General features: G+C 35.4%; 1 protein-coding gene across 2 annotated transcripts in view; it reads left to right on the plus strand.

The window, feature by feature from the left end:
- SESN3 (sestrin 3) overlaps positions 1 to 17,114 on the plus strand; it is a 74,016-nt gene that overhangs the window by 35,376 nt on the left and 21,526 nt on the right. For both annotated transcript variants that reach the window (XM_032640095.1, XM_032640096.1), the window contains exons 2-4: positions 11,601 to 11,666; positions 14,258 to 14,455; positions 15,914 to 16,096. In XM_032640095.1, the coding sequence (XP_032495986.1) occupies positions 11,601 to 11,666; positions 14,258 to 14,455; positions 15,914 to 16,096 (447 nt within the window). The remainder of the gene's footprint in view (positions 1 to 11,600; positions 11,667 to 14,257; positions 14,456 to 15,913; positions 16,097 to 17,114) is intronic.

Consider the following 17,114-nt stretch of genomic DNA (forward strand, 5'->3'; position numbering starts at 1 on the left):
ATTATGAGATTTGATTTTATTGTGATTGTGCCCCTCCTACCATCTCATTGCTGCTTCTCCTTTGTTTTTGGATGTGGGGTATCTTTTTTTTTGAGTTCCAGTGCCTTCCTCTTGATGATTGTTCAGCAGTTAGTTGTGATTACGGTGCTCCCACAAGAGGGAGTGAGCACACGTCCTTCTACTCCGCCATCTTGAACCAATCTCAAACCAATGGATTTTTATGTAACAGAGTAAGAAGTTTATTGATGTGGTTTCAGATTCTACATTGCAACAAACTTAAAAGCTACTACTTATCAAGTCTTAATGTAGTATCTGTGAGGTTGGATTTTCTTCATGTTGTACAACAAACAGATTGAGTACAGAAGTGGATATAAGAATCCCGTTTTCTTTAATTAAGCCAGATATTTACACAAATATATAATGATGTTACTCTTCTTAGTAAATTTGTTTTGTTTTGTTTTGGAAACTGTAGTTTCAAAAACATTCATTTGTGTTAAAATGTAATGGGTTTATTCTATTTTTATTTTTAAATGAATTAATATTTAAATTTTTTCTTTGATTTAATTTCTAATGTAATAATTATTGATAGATATCACTCACATTAACAAAAGCTTTTGGGGTCAATATTTTTTAGCAATATAAAGAGGTTCTGATATCAAAAAGTTTGTGAGCCATCCACTTATATGAGCATAACAACTGGTTTTAATTCTGATTATAACAGGTTTTAAGTTTACCTGTATACACTAAAGCACAGTTTTGTAGTCCTCTGTTAATAGATTTAGGGATTGACAAAATAGAGATGAAGAAGTTTATGAGACAAATCCTATTTTCTATTCTAGGCAAAAATTAAAACACAATTGTTCCTTTCAAACTTCTATTCTTTTCAATTGTATTGAAACTGAAGTTTAATATAATTCGATGTAAAACTGAACATACTTTAATTTGCTCAGTTGTGTTCCTGGCAGGCTGTGTGAAAGGTACTTTCTCAATTTAAATGAGAGCATGAGTTCTTGTTATTTTTGACAACTCAGTGTATAAAGAAGTACTGGTTTTTCAAATGGCTAAATGCTTGTTTTGAAAATCTCTAGAAATCAATTGTATTTAATGTTTTTTTCCCTGATTCCTCTAAGCTGAGCAAGTGACCTGTATTTTGTCAATCATTGGGTTTTGAAAAACCTGGAAACTGTCCCGTCATTCTGTTTCATTAAAAAAACTTAGAGGCCTTTTGATTTTGTTACAACATGGGTGGTAGATACTAAATACAGATGTTTGACTTAAAACTCTACTTTTCCTTCATATACCAGGTAACTACATTCACAGCATATTTTTTGTTTCTCCAAAAGACTAGTAGCTATCAGCCATATACTGAGTAATATTAGAATGTTCTGTAGCCATAATTGTCTCTAATAGGAGTCTTAATTTCAAAAACTCCCAACTTTTATTTCTTTTAATCTAATTGGAACATAATTTTAATAGGTAAAGCTTTCTAAAATTAAAAGCAAGTTTTACTATTACACATTACAGACATTAAAAATTGTTTGAAGGAATTCCCTGGTGGTGCAGTGGTTAGGACTCTGCACTTCCACTGCCAGAGGCCTGGGTTCGATCCCTGGTCTTGGTGAACTAAGATCCCACAAGCCTGCGGTGCAGGCCAAAACTAACTAAACGAATAAAAATTGTTTGTATGGAAGTAAAGCACTTCTTAATACTTTTGTGGGACCTGGGGAGTGATCTTATAATTAGTGGTAGTAAAGTATATTGTCTATATGTTAATAAGGAAGCATTGAGTTAGGTAGCTATTATGAAGTTGCATTATCTCAGGTACAAGGCATAGTTCTCGTCTCATTTTCTTGGCCTTAGCCCAAAATTTTACAGCATGTTCAATGAGTACATTTTGTCATTCTGCATCTCTAAAGAAAGTGCTTAACACTTAAAAGCTTTTATAGGAGTCTTTGTTGCTCAAGATCAGTGTCATGACATGCAATATTATTACTGGTTTTTAAGAAAGTAGTACAAATGATAGGAAGTGTGCAGGTCTTGCTTGTTTTAACAACATAAAAAGATAAACAAATGGAGAAAAGTGAATATTTGTCACATAGGGGGCCCAGACGGTACAAGGAGGGTAATGGATTGATGTCCAGGACTGTGGTTATTAGTTTAATTTATTGGTATTTCTCAATAAGAGTGCAGAGAATGGCCTCGAGTCCACAGGATGCTCTTCCCTGCTGAAGGAAGAGAAAAGGGATGGAAGAGCCTGTACCAGACTCCTGTCTCCTCAGTTTAACTCAACAAATGTATGAGCGTTTACTATTTTCATGTTGCTGTACTGTAATGCCATAAATACCACGTTAGAAATGGATCCTGCTCTCTAAGGAGCTTACTTATGGTCCGAAGGGAGTGATAAGATAATGCTATATGTTAATAGCTATAAGAGAGAAACAAAGTATGATTGTGAATCTTAAGAAGAATAGATTTAAATTACTAGAAGAGCTTGAGAGTTGGTGGGAGTGGAGGAAGACCAAAAGAGTTGGTATTTGAGCTGGGTCTTAGAGGAAGAATGGGTAGAATTTCAATAGAGATAAAAAGGGAGGGCAGAGCCTCAGGAAATGCTGGTTCAGATCTATCTAAATTCCACAGGACACAGAGAAGATGTGCCATGTTAGAAATACGTATTTTTAATTTACAAGTAAACCTAACTTAATTGATTTACGCTACTCTGTGGTATTACATGGAAAGTGGAAAATGAGGTGTATTCTTTGCTACTTGCCTCTGGATGGCACTGGACTGGAGCATGATTTTAGGTTTACTTTCAGTTTAAAGGATTAGCTAATGGTGTAGTTTAAAGGCTATCCTAGGCCCATATTTGTTCTTCTTTGTAGGTTTGTGTCACTGTGTGGTTGTAGAGGGTACTTGTGGTCCTTTGTTTTTAGAAGTTTGCTATTTCATAGACAGGATGTAAATATGAAAACTTGCCTGCACTTTGAACAGGGTCACCCATGTGTTCTAACGAGTAAAATTTAAGGGATTTTGTTACTAGCCAAGGGGAAACTCATTTAGAAACTCAAACTTTGCTCTGTGGATATTCATTTTTAATTCTTTTAGTGCTAGGATGAGGTCCATTTATCTTTGCGTACTTAATTGCGTCTACTACAATAACTACTGCTGATTTCTACTAGTAATAGTAATACTCATGGCTACTGTTTCCAGAGTACTCAGTAGGTGAGTTTGTTTATCTTTAGGCCCACAAGTTAGTAAAACAAAATTTATCTAACTGTTCCTACCGAATGGCACACCAAGGTTTTTTTGGTTTTTTAGTGAGAGTTGCTTAATTCATTTCCTGCAACTCATTTTTTGAAAAGAGATTCTGTTATTCAAATGGCCACTATGTAGAACTTTCAAAAATGGACCTGAAGTTTACCTGACACCATACACCATACTAAAGTTGAAATACTCCGAGATGAACAAGGTACTGTCCCAACCCAATAGCACCTGACAGCTTAGTAGGGGAATGAGGAGGTAGGGAAATTGATAAATGCAGTACTTTTAGTGGAAATGTTTTGAGATTTCAAGTTAAAAATCTTACTCGGTATGTGTTGTTGAAGAAGGCTGAAATTCATGTTATTAGTGACAAGATCTTTGCAGTGTTCCTCAAGTGACTATACCCAGTGGTGGAGCTGTTGCAGGAAGGGCTTGGTAGCCTTGGTTTTAATAGCTTGGTTAGAAGGGGAACTGAAATCTCAGGATCTTGGAGACAGGATTCCCCACTCACGAAGGGGAATTTCTAGTGCTCTTAAGAGCGTCTGCAAATTTCTGCCACACCCTACATGTGGGGCTGGGCTCCTGGTGCTCTTGGGGTCCCTATACCACTCTAGCTCCAAGGAATAGAAGAGATGTTGTGTGATTTGCAAGATTCTTGCCCTTGATGCTATTGCTGTTTTCTGCTTACCAGTCTTTTCTCACTAAATGACCTTAGATCTCAGTTAGTTATTATAATACATATCTTTATTGTATTGAAGGTCAATACATATTTTAACCTAGAGTAGGAGAAGTCACAATTTTATTAAATAGTCTTTTAGGCCATTTTGGGATGGTGGGAAGTAATGTATATTCCAGGTAATGACAGACATTTAAATTTGAGTTTACTATAAAATTAAAAATCTATTACAATTAATCTAATTTAAAACCCATCCTTTTCTCAATTAGGGATAGACAGCTTTTAGAATATCTCTGTGTTCTTTTCCATTTGCCCTTTCCTTCTGAAATATGTAATGTCATCAATTTCTATAAACCCAGTCATTATTCCTGAGATTGTCTGCTAAGGAATAAAAAGACGACATCAGCATTATTTCTTCGCATAGAGCCACCTACCCATCTCTGCCCTTTCTGCAGTGGTTTCTGCCAAAATGGAACATCTAAAAAGAATAGAAGGAGAGTCAACAACTGTAATTTACTGTTTGTATTGATAATTGCAGTTAGCTTTCTTATGGTCACAATTAAAATTTTTATTTGGGGTATGTGTTTTATACTTAAGATATTTTGTCATTACAGTATGTTAAAAAATGTTGAAGTTATTAAACTATCTTCTAAGGATACCTTTAAAAATCTTCAAAAATTGAGGGATTAGTATGTTCAGTGGAGTCAGATTTCTGTTTTGCCAGAATTTTTAATATGTTGAACACATTTTTTTAACCTCTTAATGTCTGTATGTAAAGTTAATTATACACATTACTCTCAGTATTATTGTCTCCCGTAGATATAAATTCATAAGCAGCTTTTACATTTTAATGGATAGAATTTGTATGTTTTTTGCTTTTCCATTTTTAATGAAATAAACTGAAGAAGATAAATGTAAAAATTAAATTGAATAATTTATTTTAAAGATATTTAGTAGCTTAAAATGCAGCAATTATTTCTCCTTAGCAGTTGGCCTTTTAGGGGCAAGTAATTTGCTGATTACCTCTAAAGTCTCATAATTTTAAGAATTCCTAACGTCCACGTAATTTTCTAGTGGGATTAATTTATATAAAGTGATCTAGTAAATTGCCTAGCAGTTAAGTGTCAAAATAAGCAATTTTCTAAATATAATTCATCTTTATCCTTTTAGTGTTTTGTTTTCCAGCACATAATTACTTAATAGGCATAATTTCACCTGATGAATTTCAAGCATAACTTCTTTCAGCTATAATAACACATCTGAAAAAAGAAACTTTCCTTATGTAGCATTCTTGAGATCACAACCCTTGTAAAATAATCTCTTAGGACACATGGAACTGATACATAAAAAGTATCAGTTCTTATTTTATAACTAGTTTTTCTCTTGATTAAAACTGTAGGATTTTATGGAAAAAAATTCTAAGCAAATACTGTGACTGCTGTCTAAGATATTTGAAGACAAATCACAATTAAATTTACTATTGTTTAAAATTTCTTAAATATTTTATACCCCCTTTTATTTTTAACATGAGTCAACATTTGAGAGAATTTCCTTTCTTCTTTTTAAGTTAGTGACTTGAAAGTTGTCATCACATTAAGACTCTGAAGAATGGCATCTGCCAACTTTTCTGCCATCGTCGTTAATTTGTTGGTTTTATTGGTTTGGCAGTCTTACTATCCAAATAATTTTTATATTTCTATGAAGTTACCTTAATACTTGTTTATTCTGCTTATGTTCATTCCTGAATTTTTAACCATTTTGTATCTTTGCATTATCCGAGTAGCTGAAATCAAGACTAATCAATGCTATGGAGCAGTGCTGTACCATAGAACTTTTGGCAATGATAGAAAAATCCAGCTTGGTACCCACTAGCTACATGTAGCTCTTATACACTCTAAATGTGGCTAGTGCAATCAAGACACTTAGTTTTTAACTTCTATTTAACGTTAATCAACTTAAATTTAAAGAGGCACATGTGACTAGTGGATACTGTAATGGAAAGTACAGTTTTTTAAAAATCCAGGACTTGGTTTTTGGTTTTACTTTTTCACAGAAATGAAACAAGGTTTATGATTTCAAGGTCATTGTGTAAGATTCACTAGTATGATCAAAGTCACATATTCCCCAGGATAAGATATTAGCTTTATACTTAAGAGAGGAAAATATGGCAATATTATTCCTCAAAATTAGTGTAGCTATGGGTTATTTTCACTTCTAATATAGAACAACCCTGGAATTCTTCTATTAAGAGTAGCATCTGTTGAGAAAGTATATTACAGATGTTCCAGTTTGGGGTGTTTTATTATGCTTTAGGGAAAATTGACAGAAGAAAAATTTTAAATGAAATATTATTTTGTCTTGTACTTTGCGAGTTTTTTTTACATTTTTATTGTGTTATCTCCTCAAAAGCAAGGGCCTGGAATTGACATGATTCTCAGCTGTGAAGGGAAAATATTTCTCAGCATAAGAGACACTCTTATGGTTGAGATGGAGCTGGGGAAAGGGTAACTGAAAGATTTTGTTGGGAAAAGGCAATTATAGGATTTAGCGGCTGTTTGAATGCAGGTTCCTAGGATGGAGAGTCAAAGATAACTCTCAGAGCCAGGGTTACTGGTGGTGTGTGGTGATTTATAACTTATAGAGGAAAGTGAGGAACAACCTGTTTAGGGTAGGAGATTAGTCTGAAACATGTTGATTTTAATGTTCCAAAATGCCCCAGCAGTTCAAAATGACCCAAAGCCAGATGGAAGGGCAGAGCAGAGCTAGCTCTGAGCTCAATAGCAAAGATGCAGCAGTCAGTCGCAGGGTTTGCTTGTTTTTCATATCACATGCCCTTCTCTCTCCTTAATCTGCTCCACCCTCCTCCCCCCAATATAGTGAAGCTCAACAGTTCAGTAGAGTTTTGTTTGTATCAAGAAGATGGAAGCTATGGACGAGAACGCTCACTTGAGAGAATGAATGTCAATGAAGGAAGTGCAAGGAATGTCTAGGAAGAGTGTAGAAGTGTTCAAAGAAGTCAGTGTATTGGATGGTTCAGTGTTAGGAAAGCTGAACTAGGGGAGAGTTGCCTAGCAAGAAGCAGATGTGAATTGTCCATGGAGGTGAGAAGGCCAGTGATTGCAGGGGTAGCATCTCAGCTGGGATCTGAAGAGTGTGGGCAGCTGTTGTTCAGTGGGTGTAAAGTTTCAGTTATGCCAGATGACAAAGTCCTGGACATCTGTTTTCAGTACTGTGCTGTGCACTTAACTTGTGAGGAGGGTAGAGTTCATGTTATGTGTTTTTTTACCGTAATTTTTTAAAAGGGGAAAAAAAGTCCTTGATATCTTTTTGCAGGCTGTAATATGTGCAGACATTGAGACAAAGATTCTCAGAACTGGCTGATTTTTTTTTTTTTCTTTTCCTGAATTGTTTCTGTCTGGATTCACTCTCAATTCGGTTGAGAGGATTTCTGCAATTACATTAAGATGCTTGGTTATGGGATTCAGTAGGTGTGACCATCAGACCAAAAACTCTGCAGAGCAGTCATTTAACATTTCAAAAAGGCATTAAAATGCCTGAAGATGTGATTAAAAGAAAATCAGATGTAGTCTCAAGCAGCGTTTCTGTGATGGTGGAACCTTCTGTGATGGAGATGCCTGCACAGGCCTGTACAGTAGGAGCCAGAGCCACGTGTGGCTGCTGGGCACTTGAAATGTGACCAGCATGATTAAGCAACTGGATTTTGAACTTTATTTAATTTTAATTAATTTAAATGTAGTCACATGTGGCTGATGGCTGCCACATAAGGCAACACAGGTCTGGAGACTTTAGAAAAGTGAATCAGGACATGAATAAAGTAGGAACCCAGTCCGTGGGCATTTTAGATTTGAAATAAAAGCTGAGGAAAGGTATTACAAGGTATTACAGGGGACCAGAACTCCAGCTTATGGTTGTAAAGGGAATCTTTTGGATATGGTGCTATCCTATTTCTTTTGTGTTTTCTTTTATCAATTTTAAAAACATACAGAAATAGAAAGTAGGTGGGGAATAAACTTTCAGGACAATGAGTTTTAAGTAGAATTTACAAGCTGCCTTGATTGTTAAAAAAATTTTTTTTCACCTTCATATAAATATGCAACACGGTCAACTGAGACAATAGTAGAGTCCTCACCAGAAAATATGCTTCTTTTACAGAAGCTGGAAGTAGGCTGATCCTTTCAATAGTGACGCCATTTTAAAAATATAACCGAAGAAGGGTACATGCTGGTATAACTTTAAAATGTTAGTTTTCCCTTCTCTTCAGTGTATAAATAGGTCTCTTAGGTGAGGCCACGTCATCTATCCCCTGGGCTATTGCACTAGCTTCCCAACTAGGGTTTTGTTTTGTTTTGTTTTAGGGTGTTTTTTTGTACTTTTTTTGTTTTGTTTGTTTGTTTTGTTTTTGTTTTTTGTCTCTGGCCCAGGGACCACATCACTCCCAGAATTGTATTATTAAAAACACAGATCTGATCACAACTCTGCTGAAGGAATTTTACCTCAAATATGTATACAATTAAAAGTTTCAAACACATTTTTGAAGGCTGTTTTTCACTTTTGAAGTTAGTGGGTTAAGTGCACATTTTCTCAGCTGATGAAAATAGAATTGGTAAAGCATTTCCATTAGCATATTGGTAGTATGCAACAAGAACTTTAAAGATTTATAACCTAAACCCTAGTAAATCCACATCTGGGAATCTTTCTAAAGAAACCATCTTAAATACCACAAAATGTGCCCCCAAGTGTCTTTATACAAAGATATTCATCATAGCATTATTTATAATAGTGAAAACTGTATATAACTTTAATGGAAAATGACTAAGTAAATGATAATTAATAAAATGATGTCTTCCCATATCACTTTGTATATGCATCTGCTATGGACTATATCATATGATATAGTTAATGCATTTTTGCCAATCTACTCCTTTTTTGTGTCCCCACTGTGCCTAGCACATTGTGAATGCTCAGTGAATATTTGCTGAATAAATGAACAAATGAATGTTGACACAAATGAAATCGTGTCAGTTGCTTCTTATCAATTGGTTAAAATTAATAGATGTTATCTTCTTTTAAGTGCAGTTCCATTTGTGATGAAACTGTATTTCAGATTTAATTCTCTGCTATTCCAGAAAATATTTTTGTAGGCAAAATAACTATTTCAGACATTTAAAGGTAAATTCAGTTGATAAATATATCAAGTAATGATTTTTATAAATAAATCATATTAGTAATAAATCATTCTCTTTCTCCAAAGTCCCTTTGTACACTTTTAGTTTATTTTTCTCTCCCTGTATTTTCTCTGAATTTTATGTATTTTTATGCATATAAATTAAAGCCTCCACTTATCTCCCTATTGATATTTTTCCCCTCAAACCTGTGATTTGTCCTCACAATCAGCTCCTCTGGCTGCTTTGTTTATTTGGAATGATCAGTTGTCAAGGAAATTGCTTTTCACATACTAGCACATTAGGCTATACTATATAGAGAGTATTCGAAATTTTATTTTCTATAATTTACTAAGGCTAGCAAAGGGAAGAAATCTGTTATTTTCTTTTAAATTATTTTTCCAGGTAAATCTAGATGATAGTTGATGCAGACAAGAAATACCAGTATTAGAAATTCTAAATTATTCCTTTTGACATGGAATCCTCTAATGAACTTCACCAGTAGATAGAGATCTATTTGTCATCACTTCACAAATATAGCCTAGATGCCTACTTCTTTCTGAAACATTAGCAGTTTGAGATGATTATTATTTAATATATTTATTTCAGTAGAACCCTGAAATTGTTGAAGACTGGGTGCCAAGCTCCCAAGGGCAGGGACCATATCTGTTTTGCTCGCCCTATGTCTTCAGTCTATCACAGTATCTGATTAGGTTCTCAAAGAATTGTTGAATGTCTGACTGCTTCCTAATGAAGTAAGGGATTTAAATAACTGTTTTGTGTGTGGTAGGCTCTTGGATTGTAAGGAACAAAAAAAAATTCAGGTTACCTTGTGGAGAAAAAAGAGGGAGGGGGAAGGGAGAGAAAGAAGAGATGATTAGGCTCTTCTCTTGCGAATCTGTAGAAACTCTAGTGGTTTTCCCATAGAGGCTGGTATCTGTTGATGCCACTCTGCTGCTGCTTCATTGTTTTCTCTTTGCCTCTGTTTCTGAGAGCTATTTTGTATCTCTTCTCTGTCAAATTACATTACTTTCCTATAACTCTAGTACTCTAGAATCTTACTGGTCCAGCCAGTTACCCTCAGCTCTGGGTAGAAATTTTTTCATCAAGGCACTCGTGGGCTGCAGATCAGCTTCTGTGTTGATTGGTCTAGTTGGCTGTGGCCAGGACACAAGGTCATGTGAAATAGTTATTGCCATCCTCAGATAGGAACCACCTAGAGCTGCTTCCTCATTCTAGCAGTTTCCTGAGGAGGGCTTGGTGGCAAGCTTAATATTAACACTCCTTTCCAGCAGACATCTGTTCCCATGTTCTTCAGTTTCCCGGTCTTTATAATATTTATAAACCATGGCATAGTCCCTATTTTTTTTTTTTTTTTTTTTTTTTTTTTTTTTTTTTTTGCGGTACGCGGGCCTCTCACTGCTGTGGCCCCTCCCGTTGAGGAGCACAGGCTCCAGACGCACAGGCCCAGCGGCCACGGCTCACGGGCCCAGCCACCCCGCGGCATATGGGATCCTCCCAGACCGGGACACGAACCCGCGCCCCCTGCATCGGCAGGCAGACTCCCAACCACTGCGCCACCAGGGAAGCCCCATAGTCCCTATTTTTATGTAATGACTTTGGAGGGCTTCTATTTCAGAATCTTAGGCTATCACTTTTATTATAGAAAATTAAGTGGCCATTCCTCCTATCTCTTCTCCTGGTTAAAAAGGATTTCAAAGCCTGAGAGTTCTTCATCATGCGTACCGAGAAGGAAGTTAGTCCCTGATTGAATGGGGACACCAAAACAAGTTAACAAAAAATTTAAAAACTTAAAAAAATAAACACTCAGACATACCACTGGCAATCCAGCAGTTGTTAATACTAAGTAGAATAGCAGTGGAGCAATAAGCATTGCTATAGTCTCCATTTCTTAGATTAAATTAACCTCTGCTTCTCCAAGGTTTACATGTTTCTTAAAGCTTCAAAACTTTATATTAAATATGCTTATCCCTATTTTATTCAGAAAGAAGAACACAAGTCAGATCATTGCTTTGGGTAGTTGTATGTAATCCTCTTAGAATTTAACCTTTCCTTTAGCTTTCAAATTGAGGTCTAACGGTGTACTAGTATACTATTAGATATGATTTTATTATGGAGGTTGATGGTTTTCAGTCACGTCAAATATGGGCTAAAAAATCTATGGTGCTGTAGAGTGTTACTGAGGGAACTGACATTTGGGGAGCCTACTGTGTGCCCAGCACTGTGGTAGGAGCTTGTCTGTCCCATTATCTTGTTCATGCAGTGGCCATATGGGGTTTTTGTTGTTGTTGTTTGTGTTTTGCGGGGTGGGTGGGGGGAACCAAGACCTAACACTTACTCTGATTTTACATAATTCTATTTATTTATTCCATTTATTTTAGTACCTCAGCAGTCAATCTGCACCAATTTAACTTTACATAGAAAGTCATCATTAATACATAAAACTTTTCTTTTAAAAACAGGATAAAAGAATCAGAGTATCTCAACCCTTGACAAGAGGACCAAGTGCCTTTATTCCAGAGAAGGAAGTAAGTTGATGTCTTCATATACATAAAGTGTGATTTAAAAAGTAGCTTAATTATGTCAAAGAATACTTCCATTTTTTTAACATGGAAGTAAACCTGTGTTTTGCTCTTATTTCTTATTTATATGTCAGAAAACCACAGAGGTATTTTCATTTCAACTTCACTTAAAAGACTGTGCATGTGATAGTCTGCCTTATTATTTTGGAGTTAGGTAGTACTGCAAAGTTAGAATAATATAAATTTTACCATATTTGATTTCAAATATAACTTTTCTAAATAAAGCTGCTAACAATGATAAAACAATATTATTTTGAAGGTTTAAGGTTTTAAAATGGCTAGTGTTTCATGATGATTATAGGTTACATAAATGTTAAGAAAAGACATTTTGAAATGAAAAAGTGAGTTTCCCAACTAAACCTGTTGAAGAAAACATGATATTATATCACGAGTAGTTACTCTTTTCATTTGGTTCTAAGTCTCTGGTGGGACAGAATGTCACAGAATCTCCACTCCAAGCTGCACCTTTGATGAGGGTGGGAAGTTAAGACAGTAAATGTTGAAAGAAAGGATGTAAAATGACACAAAGGAGATTATAATCAATACAAGATTTCTGTACCTATTTAATGGGTATATACCTCTATGAAAGATCACAGCAATGTTTAGGACCTGTAGATTCCTAGATGCTTCTAAGTTATACTTGGGCTAAGAAAAGTTTAAGGACCACTAAATGAGTTTTTCTCTGTTTCAAGGAGTTACTAATTCATATTAACTATGGTTACATATACTGATTTACTATTGGCTGCAAAGATATCATTTATCTTAAAGCACCAGCATTATTCTTTATTGTTCAGAAATTAGTCAACACATATTTATAGAGTACCTATTATGTTTCAGGCAACGCTTTAAAAGAAGGGATGAGTAGAGTTTGAATAATAATACATGCCAGGCCATTGCCACAGTCAGCAATTCCATCATGTTCGTTTGCCTTTTTAGTGACCTTACCATCTACATGAAACTCCAAAGTTAACAGTAATGTTTCAGGAGCTCAGTGACTGTGGCTGATCTAGGTGGTTAACATTCATTAGAGAAACTGCTGTGCTTGTCCTATTTCCCTCATAGAGCACAGGGTTGCTCTTAGCGGAGTGATTGCCTCATATATATATAAAGACTTCCTGAAACACAGCCATTTACACAGTATGTATTTGAAGACAATCTGGTTTGCAGAAGCAGCTGCTGTTTTCAGGCTCTGTTGCATCATATGAATCTATTAATGTATTTTAGGCATCAGTTAAACAGAAGAATCTGCTGCTGGAAAACAAAACAAAAACAGCAAATATTCTGTCCCTAATTATATGTAGTTTATCTTGATCCTATCATATTTTTAACTATCATCTTGGTTCCCTGTAGTTGACAAAATGGGAGGAAATGGGCAAATGGAAATATATTTGGTTTTATAATGAGCCAAAGTGGAATTGCCTCTTTTTTACACCATTGTAATTAACATTTCCTCACAATTTATACTTTTCAAACATTACATTTCCTTTGGGATTAAATTTTCCTCAGTCAGTAGTGTCTTTGTATAATTTGTACTTATTTTCAGAAGAGACTGTGAAGCCAGCCCTGAAAAGTAAACAGAATTTCTTAAGAGCAGTGTGGATCTTTGGAAAGACCATGAGTCTGGACTTTAGGAGATTAGATTTTAGACCGGGCTGTGCTATTAAATAGCTGTATGAGTTGAATTTAATCTTGAGTCTGTTTCCTTATCTAAAATAAGGGACACATTCTTCTTAGGTCTAGAACTCTAATTCTAAAATACCAATAAATAATGAACCAATCTGAGAAATACACATCTGATGTGTATTAATTCCCACAGAGCATGGTCCTTCTAAGAGGCGCTAATAAGCTCTTAACACCTTCGGAGCCAATTCTTGGTATGACACCCGAGCTGTCATTGTTTATAAAGCTATATGTAAATAATCTATTTTTGAGAAAGCTCTTTTGATTCTCTCCAATGCAGCATGTTCATTGTAATAATTTACTTTGTTTTTAGTAATTAACATGATAGGCTCAAAATAGGAATTCTAGTGTCCTTATTAATTTTTCAATTAACACTTTCCTATAAATTATCATATTTTTCTTTGTCCCTAAAAAGACTGCAGAAAGCTTTTTTATGTTGAATAATGAAAAAAGCAAAGGATCAGTCTGAAAATACTTGTCTTAAGATATAGTGATTAAGTATCTTCATAGGCTATTGAGATAAAATTGTAAATATATGTAATCAGATGCCAGTGCTTTTGCCTCCCCAGTTTTGCCTTATGTGCCTGGCAAAGCAGATGGGAGCTTCTTTTCTCCAATTTCATAGCTGTGTGTATAATGTTTGATAATTTGACATTTGTTGTTTAATAAATTGTGGTCCTAGAGCCAAAAATGCATGGGCTTTCTTTTTCATTTCTGTTTCTAATATGAGCAACTACATAATTTCAGTGTCTGTTAATATAAAAAGAACATTCATTTGCTTCAATCGTGGCATAATGTATGTAAACCAAGGGTGTGTTTACAAAAATCATGATATTGTTTTGTTTCTTGATTGGAAGGTTGTCCAAGCAAACACAGTGGATGAACGTACTAACTTTCTTGTGGAAGAATACTCTACATCCGGTCGCCTGGACAACATCACCCAGGTCATGAGTCTGCACACGCAGTACCTGGAGTCCTTCCTGAGGAGCCAGTTCTATATGCTGCGCATGGACGGCCCCCTTCCTCTACCACACCGGCACTACATCGCCATCATGGTGCGCTGTGTTCACGTGACATCATCCTCACTTGGTCCCTCTCCCTCCTAGTATTATATGTGTGTGCACAGCCAAGTATAATTAGGTAGAAATAAGAACTGAAAAAGCCTGTGGACTTTTGGATCCCAAGTCCATTGGATACATTTTGAATGCTTTAAGCCACTAAATGTACTGAATGTTTCTCATTTAATTATTAGTAAAGTCATTTTCCATGTTTAATCTCTTATGATTAAAGATGCTTGTAGGGCCCAAAGTAATATCTCTAGTAGCCCACAAGTTTTGTTTTTGCTCCTGATAGCTTTGTTTTATTATTAATATAAAACAGGTTGTTTGTGCCATTTTAGTCATTCTTTACAAGATGAACATCACTAATTTGGCCAAATAAGAGCAAAGTATCAGCCAGCACCAAAGGAGGCTCTGGATAAGAGAAGAATTCTTAAGTGAACTCTTAACACTTCTAAGTTTAGTAGTTGGTACAAACTAGTTAGCTAGTTAATGTTTGGGGGGGGAGAATTATAAATTGGGATGATAGGCAGCAGGAGTAATAAGGGTAGAAGCAGTGCTACAGTTGGACTATTGCTGGAGGAAAGAAGAAGACAAGACGCAAGTGCTATATATTTGGAGAGGTTAGTGGAACGGCTGGGCTGGCAGAGTGAGCAGAGCCAGCCAAGAGTTAGTTTTTATCCAGTTTAATTTGTTTATGCTCTCACTGAAGTTTTAAACAATAAAAAAGGGCTGCATCCTGTGTTTTATTAAATGATGAACTTGACAAAGCTTACTCAGCTTAAGGTTTTGATGACAGTAAGGCTGAAAGCCAACTTAGAATGGTCACCAATGAAGAGAGAAATAAGATGTAGAAAATAGAATAAAACAATACTGTTTAACTGAGAAGCAGCCTTGAGGAAATGAGAGGTGAAAAGTCTGTTTTGCATGGATTTACCAACTTATCAAGGCTGATGCTGGCTTACGTATGAAAGAAAGGGTCAGTGAGCTTCAGTTTCACCTCGATGGGAGGATGGGCACAGATGAGGCTGATTCACAGTTATCTCAAAGGTAGTACGAGAAATACTCAAACTAGCATACATTCTGAATTAGTACAGAACAAGTTAATGAGATTTTATTGCTTTTTAGGTAGAATACAGTTGATATCATTTACCATAATGAAGTGAACATGTATTTCCTTAACGTAAATAGAAAATGGGTTCTAGGTTGACCCGTACCACTTCTGAATGGGAAGTAACTGGCTTCTTGTGACATTAGCTTATATAAAGTATCAGCTTTATGTATTGAATCAAGAATCTATGACAGCATTGTGATGAAAGTTTTAGGAAGAGGATTTTGTAAGAAAAGAATTATTAGCTATAAAAATTAACTCTATCTCAGTGATTGGCTTAGTAATAGTAGAATAAGACCATACCATGACTATTTTATCCACTAACTTTTTTCTTTGTGTTTCAGGCTGCAGCTAGACATCAGTGTTCTTACTTAATAAACATGCATGTGGATGAATTTTTAAAGACAGGAGGTATTGCTGAGTGGTTGAATGGTTTGGAATATGTACCACAAAGACTGAAAAATCTTAATGAAATAAACAAGCTGTTAGCACACCGACCCTGGCTGATCACAAAAGAGCACATTCAGGTACTGAGTGTTTCTTTCGGGGAAAAAAAATAGTTTACTAACGATTTTCACTAAGAGTCAATTCTTTAGTTAAGTATTTTACTTAAGACTTAATTTTAAACACTTGCATATTAGGAACTTGAAAAATAAAAAAAAATAGTGTATTAATATGTGTAGAAAAGATAAATTTAGCAAGTCAGTGGGTTTAATTTAAATGTAAATGAATATTTCTCTTCAAGTAATCAGTAATTAGCTTATACTAGTGCTTTAGCGAGTAGCTATAAGAAAAGTTGATTCCTATTTTCAAGCAGTAGATAGAACAAAGAACATGCACTAGCAGGATAAGATACCTGGGTTCTAGTCTCCTAACTTTTTTACCCACAAGTTTGTGACCTTTAGTAAGTTTACTTCTGTGGGCCTTGGTAGTTCACCCTTCTATAAAATGAGGGACCTAGATTAAATGAGTTCTAAACTCTTTTCTAGTTCTAACATTTCATAATTTTAAGATTTTGAAAAAGTGGTTTTGCAAATAAAAATGATTTGCTAACTGGTGTGTGTATGCTTACATGCTTCTAGAAACTAGAACTTAGATAAGAGAGAGAACTGTGATTGACTGGAGCACTTGCCCTTCAAAAGGAGTGTCTGTGAAAGGCCTCCAGGGTGAGGTTGTTGTATAATATGCTTAGCACTGTGCTTGGCACTTGGTCACTATTCAATAAGTAGGAGTCATCATCTAAATCATTATCAGTAGAAGCCTTAGGTATTTAAAATCCCTGCTTCTAATGCATAGAAATGTCCTTGGTTTTGTTTTGTTTTGTTTTTTCCTCATCTTGTTAGTTATTTACCCAATTAAACCAAACTTAGCTTTTGTCAATATGCATACTCTCAGACTTTCATTATCTATTGGGGATTGTTTATAAAAATATGAACAAAGTTATAGCAATTTGAACGTGTAAGGCAATGGAGATATAGTCCTGGGCTACAATATAGCCCATGCTTAATAATTGATAGAAGACAGTGGAGCCCCATGAACATTGCA

Source organism: Phocoena sinus, chromosome 8 (genome assembly GCF_008692025.1).
Source record: "Phocoena sinus isolate mPhoSin1 chromosome 8, mPhoSin1.pri, whole genome shotgun sequence".
Taxonomy (NCBI): Eukaryota; Metazoa; Chordata; class Mammalia; order Artiodactyla; family Phocoenidae; genus Phocoena; species Phocoena sinus.